General features: G+C 39.6%; 1 protein-coding gene across 1 annotated transcript in view; it reads left to right on the top strand.

Annotated features, from left to right (window-relative positions):
• Positions 1 to 10,294: 10,294 nt before the first annotated feature.
• LOC117234629 overlaps positions 10,295 to 25,667 on the top strand; it is a 104,407-nt gene continuing 89,034 nt past the window's right edge. The window contains exon 1 of the mRNA XM_033496026.1: positions 10,295 to 13,830. Within this exon, the coding sequence (XP_033351917.1) occupies positions 12,927 to 13,830 (904 nt within the window). The 5' untranslated portion in view covers positions 10,295 to 12,926. The remainder of the gene's footprint in view (positions 13,831 to 25,667) is intronic.

The following is a 25,667-nucleotide window of genomic DNA, read 5'->3' as shown; positions in this document are numbered from 1 at the left end:
GTTAGCATAAAGGAATATGCAAATGTGGCGTACACCGAGGGAACGTTATAGTTCGCTAAGTATCGCTTTGAAAATCGTGGCTTAATAGGTTTAAATAATTCTGTCGGCATCGCGACTTCAAACACCGAGCCGATGAGGCCTCCTTTCAAATATTAAATTCCCCGCTGTCGATGTGCATTTTTGCAATTTCGTATGCATGCACCTCGGTCATACATACTTGCTACGTGCACTCCTCGGCATCTTGCCTCCCGTCAACTACCCAGTGTGCATGAATAAAGATGGTGCAGGTTTTGCTAGCAACATCGTACGCTTGTCTGAGAAGTGGCGAGGACACGTAAGAAGAGTGGAATATAGCGATGGGACCAATCCTATACTCGAAACGTTCGAACAATCCGCGGATGAACTATGTATGATAAAGGAGTGTAACATGTGAAAGAAATTAGAAGTATGTCAATGATTTTAGGAAAAATTGACATTTGTACATTTTCAAGCCAAGTTTCAAGGTTTCGTTACCGTCCCAATTTTTTTCAGTGTTTAACGTACGACTTTCAATTTGATTACGTAGCAAATACCGACGTACAGTAGCTGGAAAAAGTATCGGGAACGATTATTTTCCGACCAGGCATTTTGTTATCATCGTATCAAATTTTTATCTGTACTTGAAAGTACCAGATACTAAACGATACGAAATTCATCATACGCTCATGTCGATCATGTGTATCCAGGACACCTGTTGGTTACATTTACCGGGAGACTCTAAACAAATTTTACTTCAGTTTGATATCTCACGTTGCAGGCTACATATATCGAGAATTAAATAACTGATTTTTATAGCAAACCAGACAAGAAACAAAAGCAGCTGATAATATTCTATTTACGCTACAAAATTTCAACGCCTGTCATTTGATACTTACGATCGATAGCGTACTTGGATTAAATTAAGTAGTGCACAAATACAATCATCGACAGGGTATCACGTGTATAGATACATTTTTTATCCGCGATATAAGTCGATTCGAGAAAAGCGTATCTAGAGAACCTTGATATACTATTTTCGCATTATTCACTTGCTTTCTGTACAAAACTTGTATTTTCCTATTTTGCCGATCATTTCAAACACATCGATATAGTAACATATATCAACAGTTGAAGAAATTGAAGTTGCTGTATTGGTCCCATCGCTAGTGGAGGCCATTCGTACGCATTATGGCCAAAGAGAAATGATGGGTGAACAGCGGTGCGCGAGAGAGAGCCACGAAAGAGGGTGCACCGTGCGCCGTCTGCGGGAGGCAGGAGGGGAACGGGACGGACAGGCGCCTACGGCGCGGATCCGAGTGGCGCCACCGCTAACGTAAGCGTCAGCGTTAGCGCCGGTCGCGCGTCCGGACCGGCCGATATTATCCAGGAAGTTACGAGCCGCACCTGTCCCATCATACCTCTCCCACCCATCGGGCCACGTCGTACTCGTCGTTGCTTTTACACAGTGCCGTCGCAACATGCCTCATTCCGGCGAGCGTTCTCCGCAGTTCGCGCAGGTGCTTGAACGCTCCGAGCTCTCTCTTTTTTTCTCTCTTTTTCTCTCTCTCATTCTCTCTTGAATGTCAGAGCTGATTTTTCGCGTCCGGCGCCCCGAAAGTGGAGTCTTCCGGCTTCGACCTGTGGTTCCTCGCATCCGGTGTGTACAAGTAGAAAAGAAAAAGCAGCGGATGTAAGGTCGAGTTAGTATCGTAGGAATCTCGTGATTCCTCGAATCTCCTCGAATGGGGAGAAACGCGACGCTGGTCGAAATAATGGGCCACGAGAGACGACGAGAGCGTGACGAGACTCACGGGTCGGAGCGATCACCGAAATAGAAACGAAATAGATGCTTTTATTTTGCGCGAAACCTGCCCATATGCCGGCTCGGACTCGGGTTTCAGGTGCACGAATTACTCACCGTCCGGTTCCACGGAATTGTTGGAATACGTTGATATATCGCTGAAACGGGGTCCGTTAACCCTGCTACCTTCTTCGGCTCGTTCTAGACTGAATCATATTTTTCTCTCGGTAAAAGGTTTCAAAGGAGCTTAGAAGCGATAAGAGAAAGATCGTTATCGATACGTGTAATTTCTAGTTTTAATCTTATTCTGCACGCTTTTGTTCCATCTTCAAAGGCGTCTTTCGAATGAAACGAAAACGAGTTTGGGACGTAGGTAAGGAATTCGAGAATCGTAGCGGAGTCTTTTTAACTCGTGAATCTACTGGGGATACTGTGGTAGAAGGGACAGTTCGCGTATGCGTTCCAACGGTGGCACAACTCAAACAAGTTATACAAAACGCGAAGAACTAGTTGGAAGCTTATAAAACGAAATTATTTATACAACTAACTGTATAAATGTTAGACAAGATAATAGGAAAGAACGATCGAACGTTATTTTTGTAATTTTAACATGACCAACGATATAAGCGAAATTCTTTGAAATTATAATAAAATTACAGACATACTCATAGAAATTACGTAATATGTAGAATATTTTTAATAAAAAATCGGTTGAAGCGTATCGAATAGAAATTAAAGAATATTTTTCTATATTTCTGTCTCTGAAAAGCGAATACGGGCAACGTTGGTCATTGTATAATAAACAAATTTTTCGATTTATAAACAATTAAAATTTCACAGGAACTCGACGTGCACTGGCGCCTTAATACAAATAATAGCGATGATAGGAGAATGTGGCGAATGAGTAGCATGCGAGGATAGATATAGAGGTTTCTAAAAACGGCAGCAACCGGAAAAATAAATGTCGCACCTTGTTTTACGACAAAGAATTAAGTAGGGATAGGCGCCAGTGATGTAGACGATTACGCACGGTCCGGCGAACATGGTGCCCGTCTCTCACGGGGGACAACTAGCTTTTTCCATTCGCAAACGGATATCGTTAATGCCTTCGAATTTCCATAAACGTTCGTGCAAACGAACCACAGTGACAGGTGGCTAGATACTGTCCGAGAAAGTAGACACGGAAATGCAATTAATTACTCGCCGTTGACTGAACAGTTAATCAAAATTTCCATTGACCTTTTCGAGGAATTATCAGCAACTTTCATGGCCTTTGCTCGTTCAACCTTAAAAACATTTCTTCGCGATCGTGTACATCCTTGTTTAAAGCAAAATAGCACAGCTGCTGATAATTGATGTGATAATTGACGTGATAATTCCAATTATCGGGAACACGATTAACTGAACGAATGTTTGTATTCATACAAAATAACGATGCAAAATGTATGAAAGAATTTACTTATGGAAAGAAATTGTTTACGAGAATAACGAGATAAGAGCAATCGGTGATATCGGATTGGCGTTCGTAAGTTTCTGGTGAAAATTTTGCTAAAGAAATTCGTGACGCGTCAGATAGACAATTTTTGAAAGCTTGCGTGCATTCTGAATATAATTTGGGGAAGAATTATAGAATATAGAACGAAGTAAAAATAAATACGATATAGAAAATTTAATAGTACAAACGCCGAAATTAGTCAAAGTTCAACTTACGATTAGTGTCATTCCATTGAAAAGAACAAATTCGGTTCCTTTTCACTCGCTAATAATTAGTCTGATAACCGTTGGAATGCAAAAGTTGCGTCAATAGTTATCGTTGAAGATGTAGAACGTATGTATCTTATGTAGATGAAGATACGTACACGTGTAGAAGATACTGTCGAAAGTCTAGCGACTAAGTTCTAGAGAATTAAGACGACGCAACGTATGCGTCGATAGTAACGAACGTGTCGATGTAACAACGAAAGGATGAGACAATATCTTATACTTCAGGACCATAAAAAAAAAATTTCGAAAAAATGGAGATGACTGAAATAACTCTACAGAGATACTCTTATTTAAAAAAATAAAATTGGAAACATCTTATGTTAATACCTGCAACTTGCAAGTTATACGTACGCGTGACGTTACAGAGGGTTAAATCGCTTCAAGCTTTAAACTCGTGTCGACTGGTTCGAGTCAGGTTCGATAGCAAGGAAACGGGCAGAAATTTTGATGATCGGTCATTTTGACACGCGTTTCAAAGCATCGTACCGGTTCATCGGGGGTACAACGAGAGTCAGCCTCCACCGGAGACCAAGAATAGCTTGGAAACGTCTCTGCGGTTCGCGGAAGATGAATTACAGTGGAATCGTGAGTAGCCGCTTCGAAGAACGACGGCGATCGTTCTCGTCGTCGTGGTAGGAATTTCGAGCGTTGACAGCGGCGCCGTCGGGGGTTGGATCGCGGCGTCCAAAGAAAAGTATCGCGTCCTTACTTTGTACGGCATGCCTCGAACAAATCCAATGAGAAATATTTGCACGCGTGTGCCATCTTGCTTGCGTGCGCTTGTCACGATGCTCTTAATCGTGTTAATTCTTCTTTTTCCATCCTCTTTTTTTTTTCTTATTTCTCGGTCGTACGAATCGTGATCGGCCAGTGTGAGCCCGAAGCGTATTCGTAATGATCGGTTTCTTGGACAATGAATATTAAACGACGATTAGCAACCTTGTTTCGTTATGGTTATTACATACGCAGCTGTGCACACGCTGTCCGTTTAGACTTCCAGTTTCCTTATTAGTTTATTGCTCGATGAAAGTTATAATCCTTTCGCATATAGCTGTAGAAAATTATGGATAATAAACATTCTGTTTGATGCTGTTGAGAAACTAGCTTTTACGAAACGAAAAATTGTCGTTGAGCCAGGTTGTTGGAAATAATTGGATATCTGTATATTATATGCTTGTAATCTATGGCATACTTAGGATTTTTCATATTTAATTTTTATTTCGATGCTTTGATATGTACGTGGTTAATATGAAATAGGTTTTCCTTTAGATATTTATATTAAGTATGAATTAAATACTATGAAATACTGGGATTAAGAACTTTACTGATTTCATTCTGGATTAGATTCTTAACAGCTTATAAATTCTTAATCTACTCAAACATTGATAGGTAATTTCCTTTTATTTATTCGAATTTCAACTGAACACTGGCACACCAGTGTCGATACATGATATCAAATATTTTATAATAAATAATATCCAGCATATTTGACGGACATTTATCTAGATTGCAGATAGAAAATTATATTATTTACTAAGTAGCACGAAGAGTACTATATCTCTGTGCATTTTTGCGCTTTCAAACTTCCCATAAAGATCCGCCAAGTCTAATAATATCCAGCAGAACTTCAAACGCGTACAATTTCAAGTGATGTCATCCGACATATTCTGTTTCCTCGCGAGTGACATTCCTTTCCACATTGTCTTCCAGGGCGCCAGTGTTTATGTTAGACCGTCGTCCGACTCGTCCTCGCGAATGTTTCGCATGCATTACCACAGACCGTTCGGGCGACTGCCGGTGCCATCGGACACGATATGTCAAGAACGGCGCCGTGTTCCGTGCTACCGGTACAGAGAACGTGAATAATTTTCGTGTTTGGAAATAGAACGAAGCAAAAGTGCGACGCGTGTCCGCTCGCGCGACCTGTTCCGCTCCTACGCTAGTGCGGCCCGTTACGAAATGGTCATCCGCTACGGCTTATAATTTTGTAGCTTGACTCTGGAGGGACGAACGTACAATTCGACCTGAACTCGTCGAACCGAGACCCGGCTCTCGGGATCGTCCGCGCCATATTTTGTTTGTTTAAGAATTTTAGGATTTAGGATTTTGGACTTTGGACTAGGATTTTGGGTTTGGGATTGGACAATTTAGAATTTTGTTTGCAAAGCAGTCAGCGATTTTTAACGAGCGTACTCGTCACGAAGAAATGACAATATTTGTGCTATGACGAACCCTGCCAGTAATAAATAAATAAAAAAAATAGTATAAAATAAATAAATAAAAATATAAAACAATCGTTTCTTTACAGCTTAATTCTATATTACAACAGTCACAAATGCTCTGTGTTTTACGAGTGTATTCTTCGTCATTTACTGTATGCTATACGTTTTAGGCACGTATTTTTACAAAGAGGTCGCAACAGCTAACTGAGTAATAATATTGTGAAACGCGTCGGTTTCGTCGCATACTAAGTTCGAATACGACTTAACCTACGAATCGATCGTGATCGATTTTTGCTTTCCGATTGGTTTAGAATGTGTATAGTTATATGTAGATGTAACGTATATTATATAACTGAATCTTTCTCAGCGATAGAATTAATATTATTAGCGAAGTTTTGAGTTTTACATTTAGCTTTACAAGTAGTACAACTATAGAATCAATAAAAGAAACAAAATTCTTCAAGAGAGTTTCGCAAGTTATAAGTGACGAGCATTCGCTATAACAGTAAAACAAACAACGTTCACAAGTAAATTTTATAAGCTACGAGTCTCGAAATTGTTTGATGCGGGTCGTAGCTGTATTTTTATCGATATGAGAGTTGCTTGTACATTTACATACAGCCCACTGGGTGAATGGTTAATAATACAGATGTAACGAGAGAGAGAGAGCAGTTTTCAATGAATAAGTACTTGTTAATGGAGTATAAAAGAATTCTTGAGATAAGATATCGTAATATGCACATCGTTTTATTTTTTTGAAACGTTCGGATTATTTTAATCTCCTTCGTTCATAGATTTTTTTCTTTAAAAAAAAAAAAGATCTCATAAGGAAAAAGATTACGGTTCATTGCAACTTTTTATTCCAGTGAGATAATTGAGAATTAATAACCGCTAAAAATAGATTGCTTAATAACTGCCAATGAATTATACAACGATAAAATAGACACATACGCAACACTTAAATATAGATTCATAGTCATACGTTACTTTCTGCAGCTAATTGATTTCTACAAACGATTTAAATAATACCATTATTGCGTTATGGGAGTTAAATAACGATCGTTCGATGATACTTGAATAAAATTAATCGTATTAATCGTATCGTAAGAGTTACTTCGTCGCTATTCGATGAAACCACCTTTGCCAACCACCTGTATAAATTATCGCAGAAGAAAGAATTTCTCGAAAATGATCTTGTACAAAGGAAAACAGGATCTGGAAGAGAACAAAAATAGGACGTTATTACAAAGCCACGCGAAAACAGAATTTCTCACTGTCGTCGGGCAATCAGTTCTCTGATCGTACGAACAAAATGCCTGTTGTCTTGCACGGTGTAGTCCCAAGGGATACAAGCTAGAAATACACGCTCGTTTTGTGTGACGTGGAAGTTGAGCGAAGGGCACCTTGATCAACACTTTAATTGGACCAAGACACCGAGGCACCGAGAACGTGGACGGCCCTGGAGAATTTACCAGGCTTTACCGAATGGACGAACGATGAAGCGAGACAAAATCAGAACATGGGGCGGGGGGGAGAAGGAGGAAAAGAAGGGGGGAAATGGTGAGCGGTTGTGGAGAAAGAAAGAGGTAGAGAAAGAGAGAAAGAGCGAGGGACAGTTTGCGGAGGCCAGGCGCCTGATTACTAGCCAGCTCAGGACGCCAGACATACATAACTAAATAACTTCCTAAATTCTATATCATTTCGGAGCGGGTTCCAACGGTGAAATAACGCGTCTAGACGTCGCTGAAGAAAACGAACAACGTCGGCAGCAAAAAAAAAAAAAAAAAAGAGCGAACTTTAATGCATCAAGACGCTGATTTATCCTCCGAAGTCATTTTCAATATGGGCTTCGTGAAATAAATTAATGGCGCCACCGTTAGCTTGCACGGGAGGACAGGGTCGATTCAGATTTTCTTATCTGTCCAGGATACGGTGACAAATGGACGGATAATTCGAACGAGAGAGATCTTCTTCTCGTAGTTTTTATTCCTTGTTGAAACAGTTTATCGGTCATTTATGACAGATCTAATCGGATAATGGATTGACACGGATTCATTGAAACGAACGAAGATATAGTTACTGAAGAATAGGATATGTTTATTGTTAGAAAATATGATCGATCAAATGAAACAGCTTTTCTGTTAATTTATAATTAATCTAACTGGATGAGAATAGATACAGTTATTGAGATTAGTAAAGTATAATTGATGGAGATCGATGATGGAATAGAGTAATTTATTTATTTAATTTAGTAATTATTTTGTTTATTATGAAAAAGTACTAAGTTTATAAGGTGAATTTGTATTCTTCTATCTTGTTGAATTTTTTAGAATATCGCGCGATTTACAATTTTACTTCATAGTATCACATATTATCTAAAGCACGATCGATCAACAGTTCTTATTCTGTTAACAATATCAGAATGTTTTGATAGAAGAGATTTTTCGTACGAAGAAAAAGAAAACAAATATCTATACCCTGTTGCACGATAATATCAGCCTTGACAAGTTACAAGGCGTAAATTATACGTCATTACCATACAAACAGCTTTTGCAACTTTATAAATTACAGATAAAATCACCAATATTATTACTATCATTTAAAACTATTTATTTTGCGATGAATGTAATTTTATAATATGCCAAGTGTTTTAAGAAACACGTTCGTTATATATTACAGAATTGGAAATTATAAATTAACACCATTAGCCAATGATTAATTTATATTGATTACGTTAATCGACGATATAAATCTACATCGCTAATTTCGTCAAATTTTTCGAATAATATTTCAATTCTTAATGCACGATATTCTTAATTCTTTTTATCGCAATTTAACAGTTTTCTTAACCCACTTTCGTTTCGATCGCAGAATACAAACGGCGCCATAAAAGAATAATGAAATTCAAAATTCTGTTACAGGCCCGCCAATGAACCCGCAAGCGCTCGTTCCTGCGTACTGAATCTAAAATCGCGTGAGTATGTACCAAAGAAGCGTATCGGTATTATTCAGAACGGAAAGCGTCATCTAGAAAGCGACGGGGCAAATTCTTTCCTGTCCGACCAACGGACCGGTCTTCTTTAACATTCTTCCGTCATTCGACGACGTTGACACGTTGAAACGGGCGTCGTCTGCTTTACGAGAAATACATATCATGACTGAAATTCGTCGTGGAATGTTGACCCTCGGGGTGGAGTACTTGTCGGTGACTGGCGCTGGCGCTACGCAGAGGCGCTGGCGTCAGTCTGCTCGGCCGCCCGAGTAACCGCGACCGACCGGCTGACGCCCCCCGTCTTCAGACGAGTCCACCTTGCGCTTTGCTTTTGCCCCCCTCCTTGCCTGGGCTAACTTCCCCCCGTCCTTATTCGCGTCTTTCCCTCACCCTCTGTCATCGCCACCTTCCCGTCCCACATCTTATCCTGCTCCACAACGTGTTCCAGTTGCACGGATCGCGGGCCACACAAGATTTACGATCCATCGATCCTCATTTGCAAAGTTTCCCAAAAATTCGTTCCTTTCTGAATGAACGAGTAAAATAATGGCTACATTACGTATGCATTTATGGGAAATTTAAATGTATAAAAATGCATACAGAATGTATAACATGTACTTGTTATGTGTAGATATACAAGATATCTAAAGTAAAGTATTTGTTGTAATTAGACTGCGGATTTTTATGCATTTATAGGAGATTTGAAAAGAATATGGAAGAAGTATATCAAATATCCACAATATAGTGCTTTCTATAATACTTGGTAGTAAAACGATTTTCTACCAAGATTCTATTTTTTTAATCTTGTGCCTTAATATTTTATATATATACATATTTTACGTTGTAAAATATTTGCAAAATATTCGTAGTTCTGTTATATTATTCAGAAGATGAAATTAATTTGTATCCAAGTCTTTACTTAAGTTACACATATAAAAATTTGAATTTGCATAAATAGTCTAATAATCCGTGATGTAATGATCATTATCGTAATTTGTTATTCTATGAAAACGTGAAGTTGTTGGTTAGTTTATAATAGGAGATGGTAGTCGTATAAAATTTTTTCGATACAATGATGCTTCGAGAATCGTTCATTTCGTACATTAATTCGTTAATCAAACATTTCTTTACCGAAATTGTTTTTAATGAATATGTATATTAGATATTTGCTCAAGCCTTTTACTTTTAATGTGGACGTTTCTATAACTTCTTGATTAGTTGGAAGGAAGTATCTTGGAAGAATTTTTTATTTCATTTCACGGATACCTTTTCAAATGGATCTTATACAATTTGGATATTCTATTCTTGCTCTACGACTAACATATCCATAGTAGAAATGTAAAAATAGAGAAAATGGAGATAGTAAAATTTTGAAAAGAGCGATCATAGTGCGTCTGTAGTATATGAGCGCGTGTGAGTGGCGCCTCTGACGGCGAACGCGAAAGATAATGGCGCGGCGGCGACGGCCATGTTTAACAATCTCCCTTGTGTGTTTAGTATGCTGCAGTCGGTGTATCGGCGCGCCGAGACGAGACGGACGGGACGAGACGAGCGACGGCAGCGACGACGAGGAGGTGGAGGAAGAGGCGGTGGAAGTCGGTGTGTGCGCTCATGACGGAGACCTCGTGCGTACCACTCAGTCGCGTCGTCGAGCGGAGCCGAGTCGAGTCGTGTTACGGCCGCAATCGTGGTTGTTCTTCGCAACAGTTTGCCCCGTGACGACGTCAGTATCTGTGCGCGAAGACAAAAACGTCCGCCAGTAGAAGAATTTGAAACAGTTTGAAGTCGAAGTGTAACGTCGCGGTGAGACTCTGAATTTGATTTCTTCCCTTTGCTGCATCAATTAACTTTTTTTTACCGTACCGAAAGTTTTAAACGTGCAACCGAAGCGCTACTCTCGTTCGACCTCTCTCGCCCTCCGCGAGTTATATATCCGATCTACGTGCGCTAGCCCTCCCTACTCTCTTTTTCTTCATGTGTATTTTGCTCTCTCCTCTGTCTGTCTGTCTTGCTCACGCGTTATCCCTCCCCGTTGGTGTCTCACTCGTTCTCGCTGGCTTTCCGGGCAGCGATTTCAAGAATGTGACAGTGCGCGTCCTCGCGGTCGCCTCGCGCGAATAAGCCCGCAGGCCGGCGACGGCGATGGGTGACGAGCGACAAGTGTTACGGTGAACAGTGTGAGCAACAGTGAAGAAGTAGACGGGAGAGAAAGACGGACGATGCAAGCGGAAAATGTCACTCGGTGATACGCGTATACGGATGACGGGGAGTGATCGACGCGACAATCTCGGATTTGAGGTTAAAGTGTCGTCGTCGTCGTCGTTGTTGTTATGTGGTGCCGGTGCGCCGGCATTGGCGACGGCACGAGCAAAGGAATATCAAGAAAGAAAACGACACTATCGTATTCTACAGGGCTTAACCGCCCGAGATTCGAGGGACATTGATCAACCGTCCTGGCCTAACGTTACCAGACTCGTCTCGTAAGAGAAACGTAAACGACCAGAGAAAAAAGTCAGAGAGAGGGAGAGGGAGAGGGAGAGAGAGAGAGAGAGAGAGATTCGCAGCGATAGAAAACAATTTTTCGTAAGGCGAATCGCGCCGATATACGTATTATATACGTGCGCGTGTGTGTGTTTGTGGTTGAGTGCCGGGTCGCGAGGTTAAGACACCACATCGCTGTCGATATACACATCGTGGAAAGTCAAGAACCGGTGTCGTGTGTGCGCGCGCGACCGATTCGTGCTCTGCTACGGCCAACGGATAAGAAGTGTATCATGATACTAATAGTGCGCGTCCGTAACCCCGCTGGCGACCGTTGCACCGTGTACGTCTCTTAGGACAACGAAAGCTGACAACGTTCGCGAACTGTCGAGACAGCACAGGAATCTCTCGTGCCTTTTTTCGCTTATATACCGTACGCCACGTTCTTTCGTCGTTGAACATATTATCGAGTATCTTTCGTCTATCGAGGGCGATAATACGATTTGACCACTAAAACACGACACGCAGATTTTCTCTAGTGTCCTCGCTAAAGTGTCATTTACTAGCGAACGACGTAAATAACGTGGTAACATTCGAGTAACGAAACAATAACAACGGGGCGTGTATAACAGAATCGTTCGAAGGAGAGTATCGCGAGAATGAAGTGGCGCTTCAGCTGATCGAGATCGTCGCAACGAATTGGCGTGTGCTCGCGTACATGTAAACGGATCGCGCGCGCGCACGCTGTTCGCGTCACCAATCAGCCGGCCAGTTTGTGTATACATACCGTGGCACATAGGTAAATGAGAGTTCAAGGTCGGTAAACGGTATTCGACCTAACCTCGTTTACTGGTTCGAAAAAGTTATCGACACGAAGAGGAAGAGACCGAAGCTGCTATCCTTCGTTATTCTACTTCGACCTACCTTGTTGCTTGCCACGCGCTATTCTCGATTGATAATATTAATTTTTTCTCTTCGAGAAAACCAAGGAAAGGACAAACAATACAGAGCATTCACGAGAACGGTAGAGAAAAGTGACGCACGTTAAGCCGTTCGAAAGCAGATTTACCGCGAAGAGAACGTTGCTGTTCGTGTCACAGGGGACTGTCACACTATTTCGGGACCGTGATCCAAAGTGCATCAAATCCGCGGAGAGCGTAAATAAATATACGCGCGTGTGCTGGCCCCGTCGGAAGTTTCTCGCTGGGGACCGTCCTCGTTCATCTGTAATCGCATGTGCGTCGACAGAAGAAGGCGGCGGTGTTTGTTTTTTTCTTGACAGAGTGTATAACCGCCGGTGTATATACTTCTCGTGTTCCGTTTTTTCGTCGTAGTCGTCGTCACGTTGGCGAAAGAGGAGCGGCAACGCGGGGAAGCTCGGCAAACGCGAAAGGGAAAGAAACGAGGCGGCGCGGGTAGAGGAAATAGTGGAGGAAGAGGAGCGAGAGGAAGGGGCGTCGGAGGAGGTGGTGGAGGAGGTGGTGGTGGTAGTAGTGGTGGTGGAGGAGGGGAGGAGGAAAGTGGCGTGTCCAGTGCGCGGTGGTGTGACGGTGTCGCGTCGGGCACCGATTCCAAATATTTCTCATTTTCCGCGCGGCTACGTTGAAAAGTACTGGCCCCCAAATGCGCGTACCGCAAATCCTGTTTCATGTTCATGTTCTGGAGCAAACGGACGGCGCTCACTAGACGTCTCCTAAAGGCCAAGGTCCGTGGAGAGCATGAAACCGAGTGTGAAGCTCAAGAGGATTCGTCACGTATTCATCGCGCAAACAACACGAGCGGCACCGACAACGACACGACGAGCAACGTGACGGCAACGACGGGCCAAACAACCAGAGGAGCGCGTGGAGCGTCGTCAGGAGGTGCAGTCGACGGCGGCGGGGGAGGAGGGGGTGGTGGCGCTGGCGGTGGAGGGGGAGGTGGCGTAGGAGGAGGTAGCCGTATCTCGTCGAGTAAACTACATCCAGGTTGCTGCGGTGGTGATTTGAGCCAGGACGATGACGAGGATCCCGTTCGTTTGTTGAGGTGCAAGGCGCTCCTCAAATCGCTCAAGGAAAACCAACTAGAGATGTTACTCACCACCGTGGAAAGCTGTGGCGCCGACCTCGGCTCGTGCGTCCTCGTGCCCCGTCAGCACTCCGAGGACGTAAACGATTCCGAGCAACAGCAACAACAGCAACAATGTTATCGTCATCATCGTTACCACCATCATCACCACTATTATCATCATCCTACGCATCATCATCATTATCATCATCGACATCATCGTACTAGACATCATCGTTCCTCGTCGTTGGAGAACGACGACGATCAAAACTCTGGATCGGAGGATTCGTGCGCGTCACCGATAAGGCCGGATCGATGCAGAGTACCTGCACGCGGCTCGCACGACAACGCGCCGATCGATCCTCACCTGCTCTGCTGCCAGATCTGGCGGTGGCCGGATCTCGCCCACTCGTCGGAGCTCAAGAGACTTCCTGTCTGTCATTCCGCTAAAGACCCTGTATACATATGCTGCAACCCTTACCACTGGAGCCGGCTCTGCAAACCCGGTAAGCAATCTCTCTTCTTTTCCCTCTTTTTATCCTCGCGTCGCTCTTCTTTTTACCATCTCTCTGATTGCAACGGATCAACCATTTTAAACGACCATGATAATTCGTTTCTAGATGTACGAACATATAGGTGGTTATTTAAATGCAATGAATTTGTTGAATGACGTTCGCTTTGTATAGATTATTAGCGATTTTATAATACACTGCATTTACATATACGTAGCGAGGAATTGAATATTGAGCTTTATTTTTTGTCTTTTGTTTTTACATAGTAGAACATGATTAAATATTGTAGCAACACATTCTGATATATTTATGGGAAGATTTGAAATGTTGTTGTTGTTTTGTGTAAAATATTATAATTGTACCAGAAGAAAATAATTCTTTGAATACGATTAATACGACTAAATGAATAAGATTTGAAAATATTTGATTACGGTTCTATCCAAGATTATCGGAGGATAAGTTGGAATACGTAAAACAGATAAATCATTTCTCCGGAATAAAAAAGTAGCTTTACTTGTTGCTTGTACGTATACATAAAGGTTAAAAGATTATGAGATTATCTATATTTTATTAGTATACGTACTTTTAATCAAATCTTCCTGTATCCAATAAGTTTCTGATACTTTTTAAAATGTAGGACTTTTTTATATCTTCTACTTATCTATACATACCTAAAATGAGATTATAATTCGATTTTGGGATGGAGATACGTAATAAGCTATGTAGATATATTTACCCTAAATTTGAGTGTTCAGAAAATTTTTTAAAATTCTATTTTCATATTACACAAATCGCCAAACAATTATATCGAAATGAAGATATAATCGGTGTAATTATAACACAAAATTAGCGATGTTATGTACTATGCTCATTCGGTTATGGTAATAAATTTTTGCAGGCGCTGGTAAATAAAAATAGAGATGACCTTATAATTCTGATAAGTTTGGGGTAATTGTTATGCTTTGGAAGCCGATAATTTAATTATAGAGATGTAATAATGCACTGACTAATAGATTTTGTTTGTTTTGGTTCGTGTACGCAGATTGCAAACTATCGTCGTACTCGCGTCATTACTCTTACAATAATTAATTTCGTTTAAAATCGAATTCAACGTTTCGTACGCTTCCAATTGTACTGTATCGTTTTCTGAACAATGTATCAGTTAATGATATAAATACCGAACTTGGCGCAAGAGAAGAAAATGAAATCGAATCATAAGATGCGCGTACGTGTAACTAAATGTTCCATACTTTATAGCATCGCGTAGTTTTGATATTTTATTAGAGACATTAAATTAGCGTAAAATGAAACGTCGAGCTCCACTTTCCCATTTAGCTATTTCATTTGGCTATCAATAGGTGACATTGATTGCGCGATATATTCAACGGTTGAGCGCAGGCTGGAATTCACGTTTATTAGAGAAATCGTAAAATTTGACAATGCAGAAACGTAATTGAGATACGTTCGAATTAAATGGCAATTAGAGTAAACTCGTTTACGAATTATCCGGCAAATTTTTGTAAATTTGTACGTGCGACTGTCATTAGGAATTAGAAACGACGAATTAATATCATTAGCTCGATACTTGATTTTAATTTTCCACGGCCTTTTACGAACATTGGATTATTTAACGTATTTTAACGTATTATTAACGTATTTTTCAAACACATCTGTAATTTTATATTAAAAGTAACGGATTAACGTTATTAATTTGATGTTCGATGTACGAAAGATATTTTGATAAATTATTAAAATTGAACACAGTTTTGATACCGTATCAAATTTTAATAGAAGCTGGGAACTTAGAAAATCGTTGTGTTTTATCCCTCGATCGTTGTGCAAATTATTCAATTTGTTTGAACGACGTGTCTTTTCTTTTCAAAATTAAAATCCAATTAATTTCAACGAATCGACACCGAACATTTACACTCTATTGAAAGCATAGAACAACGCTATTTGTCACCATTGACAAATACACGGACGCTCGTTTAAACATCGCTACCCACAACATAATGCAAGTCTGACTTTAAACGTCGTTAAGATGTCTCGAGAAAATCAGCTGTCACCAACATAAATTTCAGGAATAACAGATTTATGAAGTCATCCGCGTCTACGTATTATCCCGTGAAGACGTCGTAAATATAGAATTCCAATAAATTAGCAGAGCCACGGCAAACAATAGCGCGTTATTGTCTCCGGCAGCCAATCCACAATTATATCGTAAATTGTCACCGATAATGTTGGATAAAATTGTTTGTCGAACAGAGTAGCATAGCACATTCCATCCAATACCTGTACAGGATCGTGACAGACAGTTTGATTGATATCAAATGTTTGATACTGTATGGAGTATGTATGAGCCATAATAATCGACGAAAGTAAAACTTTCATCAAACGGAGAACAACATTCTTCGCTGTAATATTGAAATAAGATCGACGCAAGAAATACTTCTTTCATACGAGGAAATAAAAAGACCATAAAAGCACAAATCGTTTCCCATATAGGAATATGCTTCAGCATTATGATCAATATAAAGCTTAACCCTCTGTAACTGGAACTTTATTTGCCGACACGAGGGAAGAAGTATCAGAGAATAGAAAAATTCCTCATCGTGATCTAAAAGTTAGGACATAACAATTCCCGTAAATAGTCTATTTGATGGTACTATAACGTAATATAACGATATCACAACCGATAAATAACTAATATGAAAATTGACAATGTTATGTCCGGGGACTTTTTACGTTTGAGGCGATCTCCAGCTGTGCACATATAATTAAGCGGACCGCAATAATCCTAAGGAATTGTCATAAACGAGGCTGTTTGATTTATCTCGAAGGCCGTTAATTGGCAGGAAACATCTTTGAGCCAAAAGGTTTCTTGTGGTTATTGCCTCGTCGGGTACGAATTGGGAAGACGTGGGTTTTCCCGTGTTTCCTGGGATTCCACCTGTAAGCGGCAAGTAGTGGGGCGATGACCACCGATAAGAGTTTTCCTTTGCGACAACATATAATTTTGCTCGCAAACCGATCGTCTACAAAAAAAAAAAAAAAAAAAAAAGACATGTGAACCAATAGCGTGAGCAGCATGTATATGTATCGATAAATACTTGATGCTTCAGTTGTCGCAATCGTGTTAGTTGTACTTACAAACCTCATAGGGAAGGCCACCTTTAAATCCTCCGTGTTGTCCGTGGGACGTGTGAAACCTCCGGCGTCGTTTCGGAGACGTGCGAATAATTTAACCACGTGAAAGGCCTACGCTGTAACGACAGCATGCCGCGAACCAAATGCTAATCGTCAGCTGTGCGTGGCGCGCTAACGAGCCCTGTTAGCCACAGGTCAACGTGAAACTGTAATTTATTACCGGTAGCGAGGAGGATTAGTCGATGTCCAGCTGGTCGAGTTCCTAGGTAAATGGGAGTACAAGCGTCCGTGAACTGAATAAAAAATCATACTGTTGAATCGCGTTTGAATGCTGCTGTGGCTTTTTTTTTTTGCCAGTGAATCCTGTACGAGAACAACAAAAGGAACAAGAGCGGAATAATGAATGGTATCGATACGTGTAAATGTTGTTGATTGTCCCCGCGCGCCGGTAGCAGTCGCGAGCAGCAATAAATTTTGATGAAAGCGGACGTTTTGCATCGCCATGGGAATCGCCAATGAACCACCGCTTTGTGCTTCTGTCGTCAAGACAGCGCAGATCCAACGTGAAAAATCGTTCCAAGTATTTATGTCGTTTCGAGCCAGTTGGATACGCGTTGCTGGATAATTTTCAACGAATCGAATACAGAACGTGAGATGGACGTGGTCTTAACCCTTTCGCTGCCATAGATGACTAGAGTTGACCTAATGTCATATATAGCACATACATATACGAACACAGGTGTTCTCCTTGCCTTAAGTAATCGTCGTTCGTCTAAGATCGTCGAAGAGAGTCGTATGGGTTCTTCGAACAGTATGAAATGGAAACTTGTTCCAGTTACGTATTAGAAAGAGTACAACTCGAATGCTTACTGTTTAAATTAACGGATGAAATCTTCTCTCGTGTACTGTTCGACAGAATCGCATGTGCAGTTAACGTGCGAATTTCTTTCGTTGTATTATCGCCATCAAATTGTACAGAATCTGAAATTAGTGAAAATTTGCTCGAGACATTTTTGTATATCGTTAATATTTCAATATTTAATATAATTAACGTCTCGTATTTTCGAGGGAACTCTAAATGGAACACCCTGTATGTTAATTTAAAATAGCTTGAATAAAACATGAATGATTAGCATGTTATGCTTCGTAGTAAAGTGTAGATTTACAGCTTGGCTGTTATATATAGTATAGTGGTGCCAGAGCAAAAAGATTAATATTGTAACGGGTATTTAAGTTACTTAGAATGTCGAAGATATCTGGAGTCCTTTGGGGTACGATAATTGATCATAAGTATAATTCAATTAAATTGTAACAACCACTAGTAAGAGCGTAATAGATCTAGAACGTTGATGCTACCTATTCCTTAGGGACTGGTAATTATATAGCTGAGGATTATAATAGCAAGTTGTTATATCGAAATAGGTGATCATACACCAAACATAATAGCATCAACGGTTCTATTGTTATTAAAAAATATGAAACATTAATGAATTCATTAGATCGATTGTAGAAAATTATAACGTTAGGAAATTATATATTACTGTAAAAGTTACAATTTGTTGTACAGAGTACTTCGTGAGTTATTACTACTTTAAAATCCTTCTATTTATTTCTATATCTTCCGCATTATTTCTTTTATCTTTATTGAAATGTTTTCCCCTACTTCTTTTATTTTTATCGTTAAATCGTCTTCTATTAATTATTTGCATCTTCTGATCATCTTAGACATAAACGTAGATGATATTAAAGTAATATTCGACGACCAGAAAATTTGAATTTCCTTTTAAAAATTAAAACGTTTAATTGCTGTATCACGATGCCGTATTCGATACATCAAATGTTTATTTTAAGCGTTTAATGTGCTCGAAAAGAGATGCACTCGAACGATTGAGTTGTCATATTAGCACTGGAAAGTACCAATCAAACTTTCTTTTTAAAACGAAACGGTCGTGCAGCGCAGGTAGGCAATGCCCGTTGTCCCATTAGTTGGGCGACATCTTTTACAGGTCTGAACGGTGTTTCACGGTAAACCAATAGCAGGTACGATTATCTTGACGATCGAAGGTTGTCTACATCCATCAATTCAGTTTCGTCTACTTTCTTTTCAAGATTTATGGCTACCTCCTTTGGGAAAATAACCACTCGCTGTCTGCTAACGCTGGAATTTTAACGTTAGAAATTTTTACCTTTTTCGTTTCTCTTGCCCAAATAAAAATAACTAGGAAACGAAGATTTGCACATTTATACGGTACTGTTTATTATACCTATTAAAATCTTAATTTTCTAATGCGATTTCGAGGAAGAAATTTCAAAATTATATATATACATATCGGCTTAAAAATAAATATAAATATGGATATTGTACGTGATATAATAATAATAATACAAATTTGTTAATAAAAGTACATACATATATATTATATCAAATAAAAAGGTATAATATATAGAAATATAGAAATACAATGAGACGTATAAAATAGCAAATAAATATGTAAGTGAATTTTCTTAATCTATTTTCATCGTCTGAACATTGGATCCGATTGCCGGATTATCATAATTATACTATAATAAGTAACGTGTTAAATTTTTACAGAATTGCTTCTTTTTTTATTCTTCGGATCGTAACGACGAATATTAAGTTTTAATTTTCCCAAGTGAAATATTATTTTAATATCGAGCAAATATTACCTATATTAAATAGAAGCATTACAACTAGTATTTAGAAGTTTATCGTACTTCCTTCGTACACTTATCTATTATCTCGCACTCTTGCGAAATAGGCTCCAAGTCATCAAGTGCATAAAAGTAACATACATAATTGTCTAGTTTACACAGACACTTGTCATTAACGGGCTCCTCGTGTAACCGTAAAGTTTGTAAATTTGATCGTCTTACGGCACCGTCTGTCTGCTCGTTGGCGACACAAATTCAACCACAAAAAGCTGTCGCGTCCTATCGACACAAAGACAGTATTAGGAGGAAAGAGAGAGAGTAAATAGAGAAGGCGCCAGCAAAACGCGGCTTTACGTAACTCTAACGATCATTTGACTCGACGCTGCCCCAACTTTTCTGGAAACTAGTTAGACCTAGATGATCGATTGATTCTGATTTAGAACCTGAAACGATAAAGAAACTAACTGACAGGAGTAATTAGATGTAGATAAACATTCTATATTTCATTTTTCATTATTCGATCGTAGTTTAGCTTTATATTCGATATAGAGTATCGAGTCTTTCGTGTTTCCTAAAATGAAAATGAGATGGAAATATACGAATTGAGGTGTCGTAGTAGAATTGTACAATTACAGAAATAATTTCAATCGGAGATGTACTATCACAGAAACGTTGGCAAAGTCAGGTTTATCCTTGTTCATTTTTACGATAGAAATCAGGATGGAAAGTAGGAAATAGAAATAAAAGCGAGCTAATGGAAGTAGAAATATACTAAGTTGTTATTTTCCTGTTATTAGTCATATTTACCATATTTCTGAGATATCGGTTTAGAATTCATAGGACGAACGTTCACCGTGAAATACGCGTATTTCTATGAAAAATTTATTGCCGCATTTTTAAGGTGCCGCTTAGTATACTTAGCATGGAATATCGGTCTATATATTTCCTCGTGAAACTAATTGAAGATAAAATCTATTTATATTAAAATCGTATAACTTCTAATTTTATTTATAATACGGCGCCTAGTATATTTAATGCGCTCTAAATACCGCGTACTCGACGCGCGAAATATCACCAAGCGTATAGGTACACAGCATTGAAAAAATCAAATCTCTAAATGATACGAAGTTCGTAACACCTTTAAATACGATCTCGAGAAGCCGACTTTATTAAATAAATGTATTTGTCATTTATCTGAATAATATCGACGTAGGCTGATTACGTACACGTAGCAAGGATGAAGGGAAAAAAAAGGTGCTCTTATAAAGATTGTCGTGACATTTAGGCGTGAAGCAATAGAAAAGATATGGACGCAGCCGCTGCGGCGATAAATCGTGTCCACGATATTGGACAAATGATCATAAGAGCATTACTCTAATCGTTTTTATGGGACCGCCTTCTGCCAGTGCAATGCTTACGAGAAAACTCATAAACCAATATTTCTTAGCACGTTGAGCTGTGTTTATATCAGGCAACATTTAGCCGACTGATTCGATTGAACGATCTCAAATCGTTCGATATTTAATTCAGGTTAATGCTTAATTAAGGTTTATACTCTACGGCCTTGTGTTTGTTATTTAGCGCGATCAACGTGTTATGTAGAGAGATTTTGCGCGTAGTTTCAGTAATTCTAATTAATTTGATAGACAAATTGAAAAAGCTAATTATTTGAAAATGAATAGAAATATTCCAGTATGAAAATAACCTTTTTTTTTATTGTTTATGTATAATTTTGGAAGATTAAGAAATATGTATAAAAAAGTTGTAAGCGTGGTCGATGTATTAAAAACTGACGTTTGTGTCACTTGACGATGGTATCTCACTCGTTGTATTCGACTAGCATCACCTTTGGAAAAGCTGGATAAAATTACTAGGAAATTTTCGAAATAAATTTTACGAATTATATAAATTTCTTCAGATAACATCTGATTATTCAATTTGATACGATCTTCTAAAATTATGTAACATTCAAATACAAAGTCCGTTTGAAAGAAGAATTTAAGGTACCAATTTAAGAATTCCATATTCGTTTACATCTTTAACGATCCATTATTAGTCGACTCGCGTATAAGTAATGGAAAGGAAAAAGAAAGCAACTCGCGAACTTAGATCTCGTCAATTTACTGATATTTCTACTTCGTAAACCGTTGTGCAAGAGGACCCAAAATAGTTTCCGCTAGATTAAAAATGATAGTTTACACGGTGTTGACGTCGAACGACTTAAGGTTGATCGACTCGATGAAAAATTGCCTAATGCAAATACCGCTTAAGCAATATTGGGTACAGGGAATGAGAAATTGGCGGAGCTCGCTATCTCGCGACGACGACGCGCCGAGATTCGTCACAGTTCGCCGCGCCGTACGCGATCTATCGATAATCAGCAGCGGCGGAAAATCGGCGCGCGAGGTAAACACCGTGGCGTAGAGCGCGCCGGTTCACTTTCCTATTAATAACCGTCGGGATTGGACGAGACGGCGGACGCGGGGCGTACCGCACGCCGACGAACCACCACGAAGATTCGCCGAAACGAAAATCTCCATATAGGAAAATAACGAAATCCTTCGGATTCCACGCTGAGGTTTCCACGTCTAATAATAGCGGCGGGTCGCTCGCGCCAGCGCGCTTCTCGCGTACGTACACCCCCGTTCAAAAGTATCAGGACACTTGCAATAAATCGGTGAAAAATGTTATTAAAGTATTTATGAATTTTACTGAATTCCTCGCACGTGTATTTTGTTTCTATCGTATGTTATACTACATCGGAGTACCAGGGTTTGTCTTAGGGCTTTTTCGACAGAATGGAGACAGGATATTCTTTGATCAGGAGCAAGAAGCGAATGTCGTATATATATAAGTTTATAAACGACTCATTATAAACGTTATGACAAAAGCAGATAATGAGAAGGGGGAACCGTTTTCTAGTCCCTAAGAGCATTAGAAGAATTCGTAAGACTGTTTTATAGAATGACTCGGCACATCGCGCGTGTTTAATAAACATATATTCAATACTTTATCCAGGTGAAATAATAATTATATTCTCTTTTATCTATATACACCATTTTCATTATGGTATGTTCAATTTTGATCAATAAATAACATATATGAGAGAACACCAAAGTTACGCTATCAAATATCCTGTAAAAATGCAACGTTTTTAAAGATTTGTATAATTCGATTAATAACATTCATACGATCTGACCATATTAATATCGACAAGTTATATTCCAAAGTGAAACACGATTAAAGATGTCAAGTACACTTTCGTATGAGGATGTATAGCGTATATGCCTCTACGGATAGTATACACGTACAGAGAAAGCTTGCGACGCATTTGTTGAAGCAGAATGAGAAACAACGCGAGGGGACGCGTCTGTGTAACAACCGGACAGACGCATCAAGAAAGAACTGGTTAATAAATCAACGACAAAGCACCGTGCGTAGAAAACAAACTATATGTGAGGAAGAAAAAGAACAATTAAAGAAACTCGAAGAAATGCCTACGATACGTCTTACCAACGTATACACCTCTGTCCATAGCGTCTCTATATAAAATCAAATCCACTTCAAAAACAGCGTACTACTACCGACCGGCATTTACCAATAGCCGCACAATCAAAGTTATAGTCAGAAGGAAATGAATCTAAAAATAAAGCATATATTGGGCGAGTCGCGGCCTGCCAAGAAAGAAGGAAAGAGAGCAAGCAAGGAGAAGAAGGCAGGCTCGAGGAGAAATAGAAGAAAGAGCAGAGAAAGATAGAGAAAGGGGGATGGGAGAGGAGGAGAGAGGAAAGATCGAGTCGAACGATACGCGAAGAACGGGGAGGAAAAGTGGTCTGAGGACGGGGCGCCGTGGAACATGTGCGGTTTCGAAGGGGTAGCGGGGCGAGAAGTGGGGAGCGCGCGGAATGGAAGGGGAAGCATTGGCGCGGGAAGCGGAGGGAGCAGCCGTGCGTTGCTGGCGGGAGAAGATGCCATAGGGAGGGGGAGCGGCGTGCAGACGGGAAGAGGGGGGAGCAGCCCGGCGCCGCTGCGTGTCATTGCTGGCGCCAGCTAATTGTCGAGGCCAGTCGGCATTAGCCAACGAGCTGACCGAACCGAACCGAACCCGAGCACTGCGAGCGCAACTCGCTGCACCGCACCGGTTTCTGTCTCGGCTTTGCTCGCCGGCTACTGTCGCGTACACGTATTGCCGTTCGATTCTCTCCGAATTTTCTTCCAACGCTATGTATACGGTCATGAAAGAACGTTTCTAAAAATCGAAGGAAGATGGTTGGAGCGAAAAACGAACCGAGGCTACAGGTAGTTTTTTTTCAGGAAGAGCTTCACAGGGAGATTCGATGGAGATATGGTGGCTGGGTTTTCAGGAGAGGTAACAGGTTTCTTGGCATTCTTTTTTCTTCTTGGATGGAGAAAGTGGAATTTGGGATTGGGGTTAGGCGTTGCTTAGGGCTGCAACATTATACATGTATATGAATTTGTTGCTGCGTATAAGTAGGTTGTTAGATCGTTTTCTTTTCCTTCTTTTTTTTATTACTTTTTGGTAAGAATACAGCTTCGAGAGGCCGAGAGAAGGTCGATACTGTTGCGATCGTTGAATTTTTATATTTCAATGCCTTTTTTATAGCAAAATGGATTTGCAATGCTTTAGGAAGTAGTTTAACTCAAAGTTGAAGCGTGAAATCATGCATACCAATAGGAATTTTTTCGTATTCTATTCACGTATTTCTTAGTATTAGAAAAACACAATTGCGTGGAAAGAATGTAGCAGGATTAGATAGGAATATGTATTTTTAATATGGAGATTTGATTTTTTCTTCGCTTTAACTTCCGACTATTTTTTATTTACTCATAAAATATTTAGTACAGTGGTAGGTGCTCATTGACAATTTATTTCTAACACATTTTGAATGTTAAATATTGCGAAAAAGGGGGAATAGTGATTTCGTGGATTATCGAATGCGTAAAAATGATGGCAAACAGTAAAAAATTTAAAAAATGGAATAACGTCGATTATAAAATATCGACTGATGCAATTAAAATAATATTGATAACATTTTCTAGTCATCAATCCCTATTAAATGATTATTGAAATTCTTATGTATACGTAATACATATATTTACAATAATTTACCTTTAATCTTCGAACAAACAAGATTTTCGACTTCTACTTAATCGAAAGTAGAACATAATACTACAAACATGTAGCTATTTATATAATTTTATATTTTCCATGTATGTAATAATACAACTTCAATGTTGCACGTGAATTTACTTCATTTCAAGAATCAATTTTGAAAAATTAATAAGAATGTTTTACATACATAAGTGTTAGTAAAATAAACTTTTTCTCATATTACGATCACATAGCTATTTAATTTTATATTTTTTACATACTCGTTATACATATATATCAACGATATAGCTGCAATACTAACAGCTCGATGTTTGATTTACTTAATATCAAGGATCGATTTTGAAAATAATATGGAAGCGTGTTTTAAATACGCGCGGCGAGGCGAAACAGGTTTGCCAAGTAAATTAAATTATTTATTAATGCCACGAGGATCGGTGTTCAGTGTCTGCAAGTTTTTGCGATTCTCGCCGTATTTCGTGAATGTGTTCGGCGGACTTGAATACGATTTTCTTGAATACGTAAACATTATCATCGAGCATTTTATAGCTGTCGAAACACGGCTATAGCGTTCGTCGACATTTATCGAAGGTGAATCGCATTCACGGTGGCGCCTTGTTTTCGCAACGCGCAACGGCACAGACACACTGTTGTTGTCTTTATCTGGTTTTACGTTCGACAACGTTCGAATATTGCGGCGTTGTTAATAATTCACTTGGATAAATCGATTATCATCGGCTAGACGGCATCATTACGCAAATTGTCGCACTTGTAGCACTTTTTATTGTCTCGATATTTATTTAGAACGATTTCCTATCTTTCGTTTTCTTGCGTTTTCATTTCTTATGAACGTTTTGTTCGGACGCGATTTGCATATTTC

This window comes from Bombus vosnesenskii, unplaced genomic scaffold, assembly GCF_011952255.1.
Source record: "Bombus vosnesenskii isolate JDL3184/JDL3185 unplaced genomic scaffold, Bvos_JDL3184-5_v1.1 scf7180000013263, whole genome shotgun sequence".
Lineage (NCBI taxonomy): Eukaryota > Metazoa > Arthropoda > Insecta > Hymenoptera > Apidae > Bombus > Bombus vosnesenskii.
This window is presented reverse-complemented; position numbering and strand designations above follow the sequence as displayed.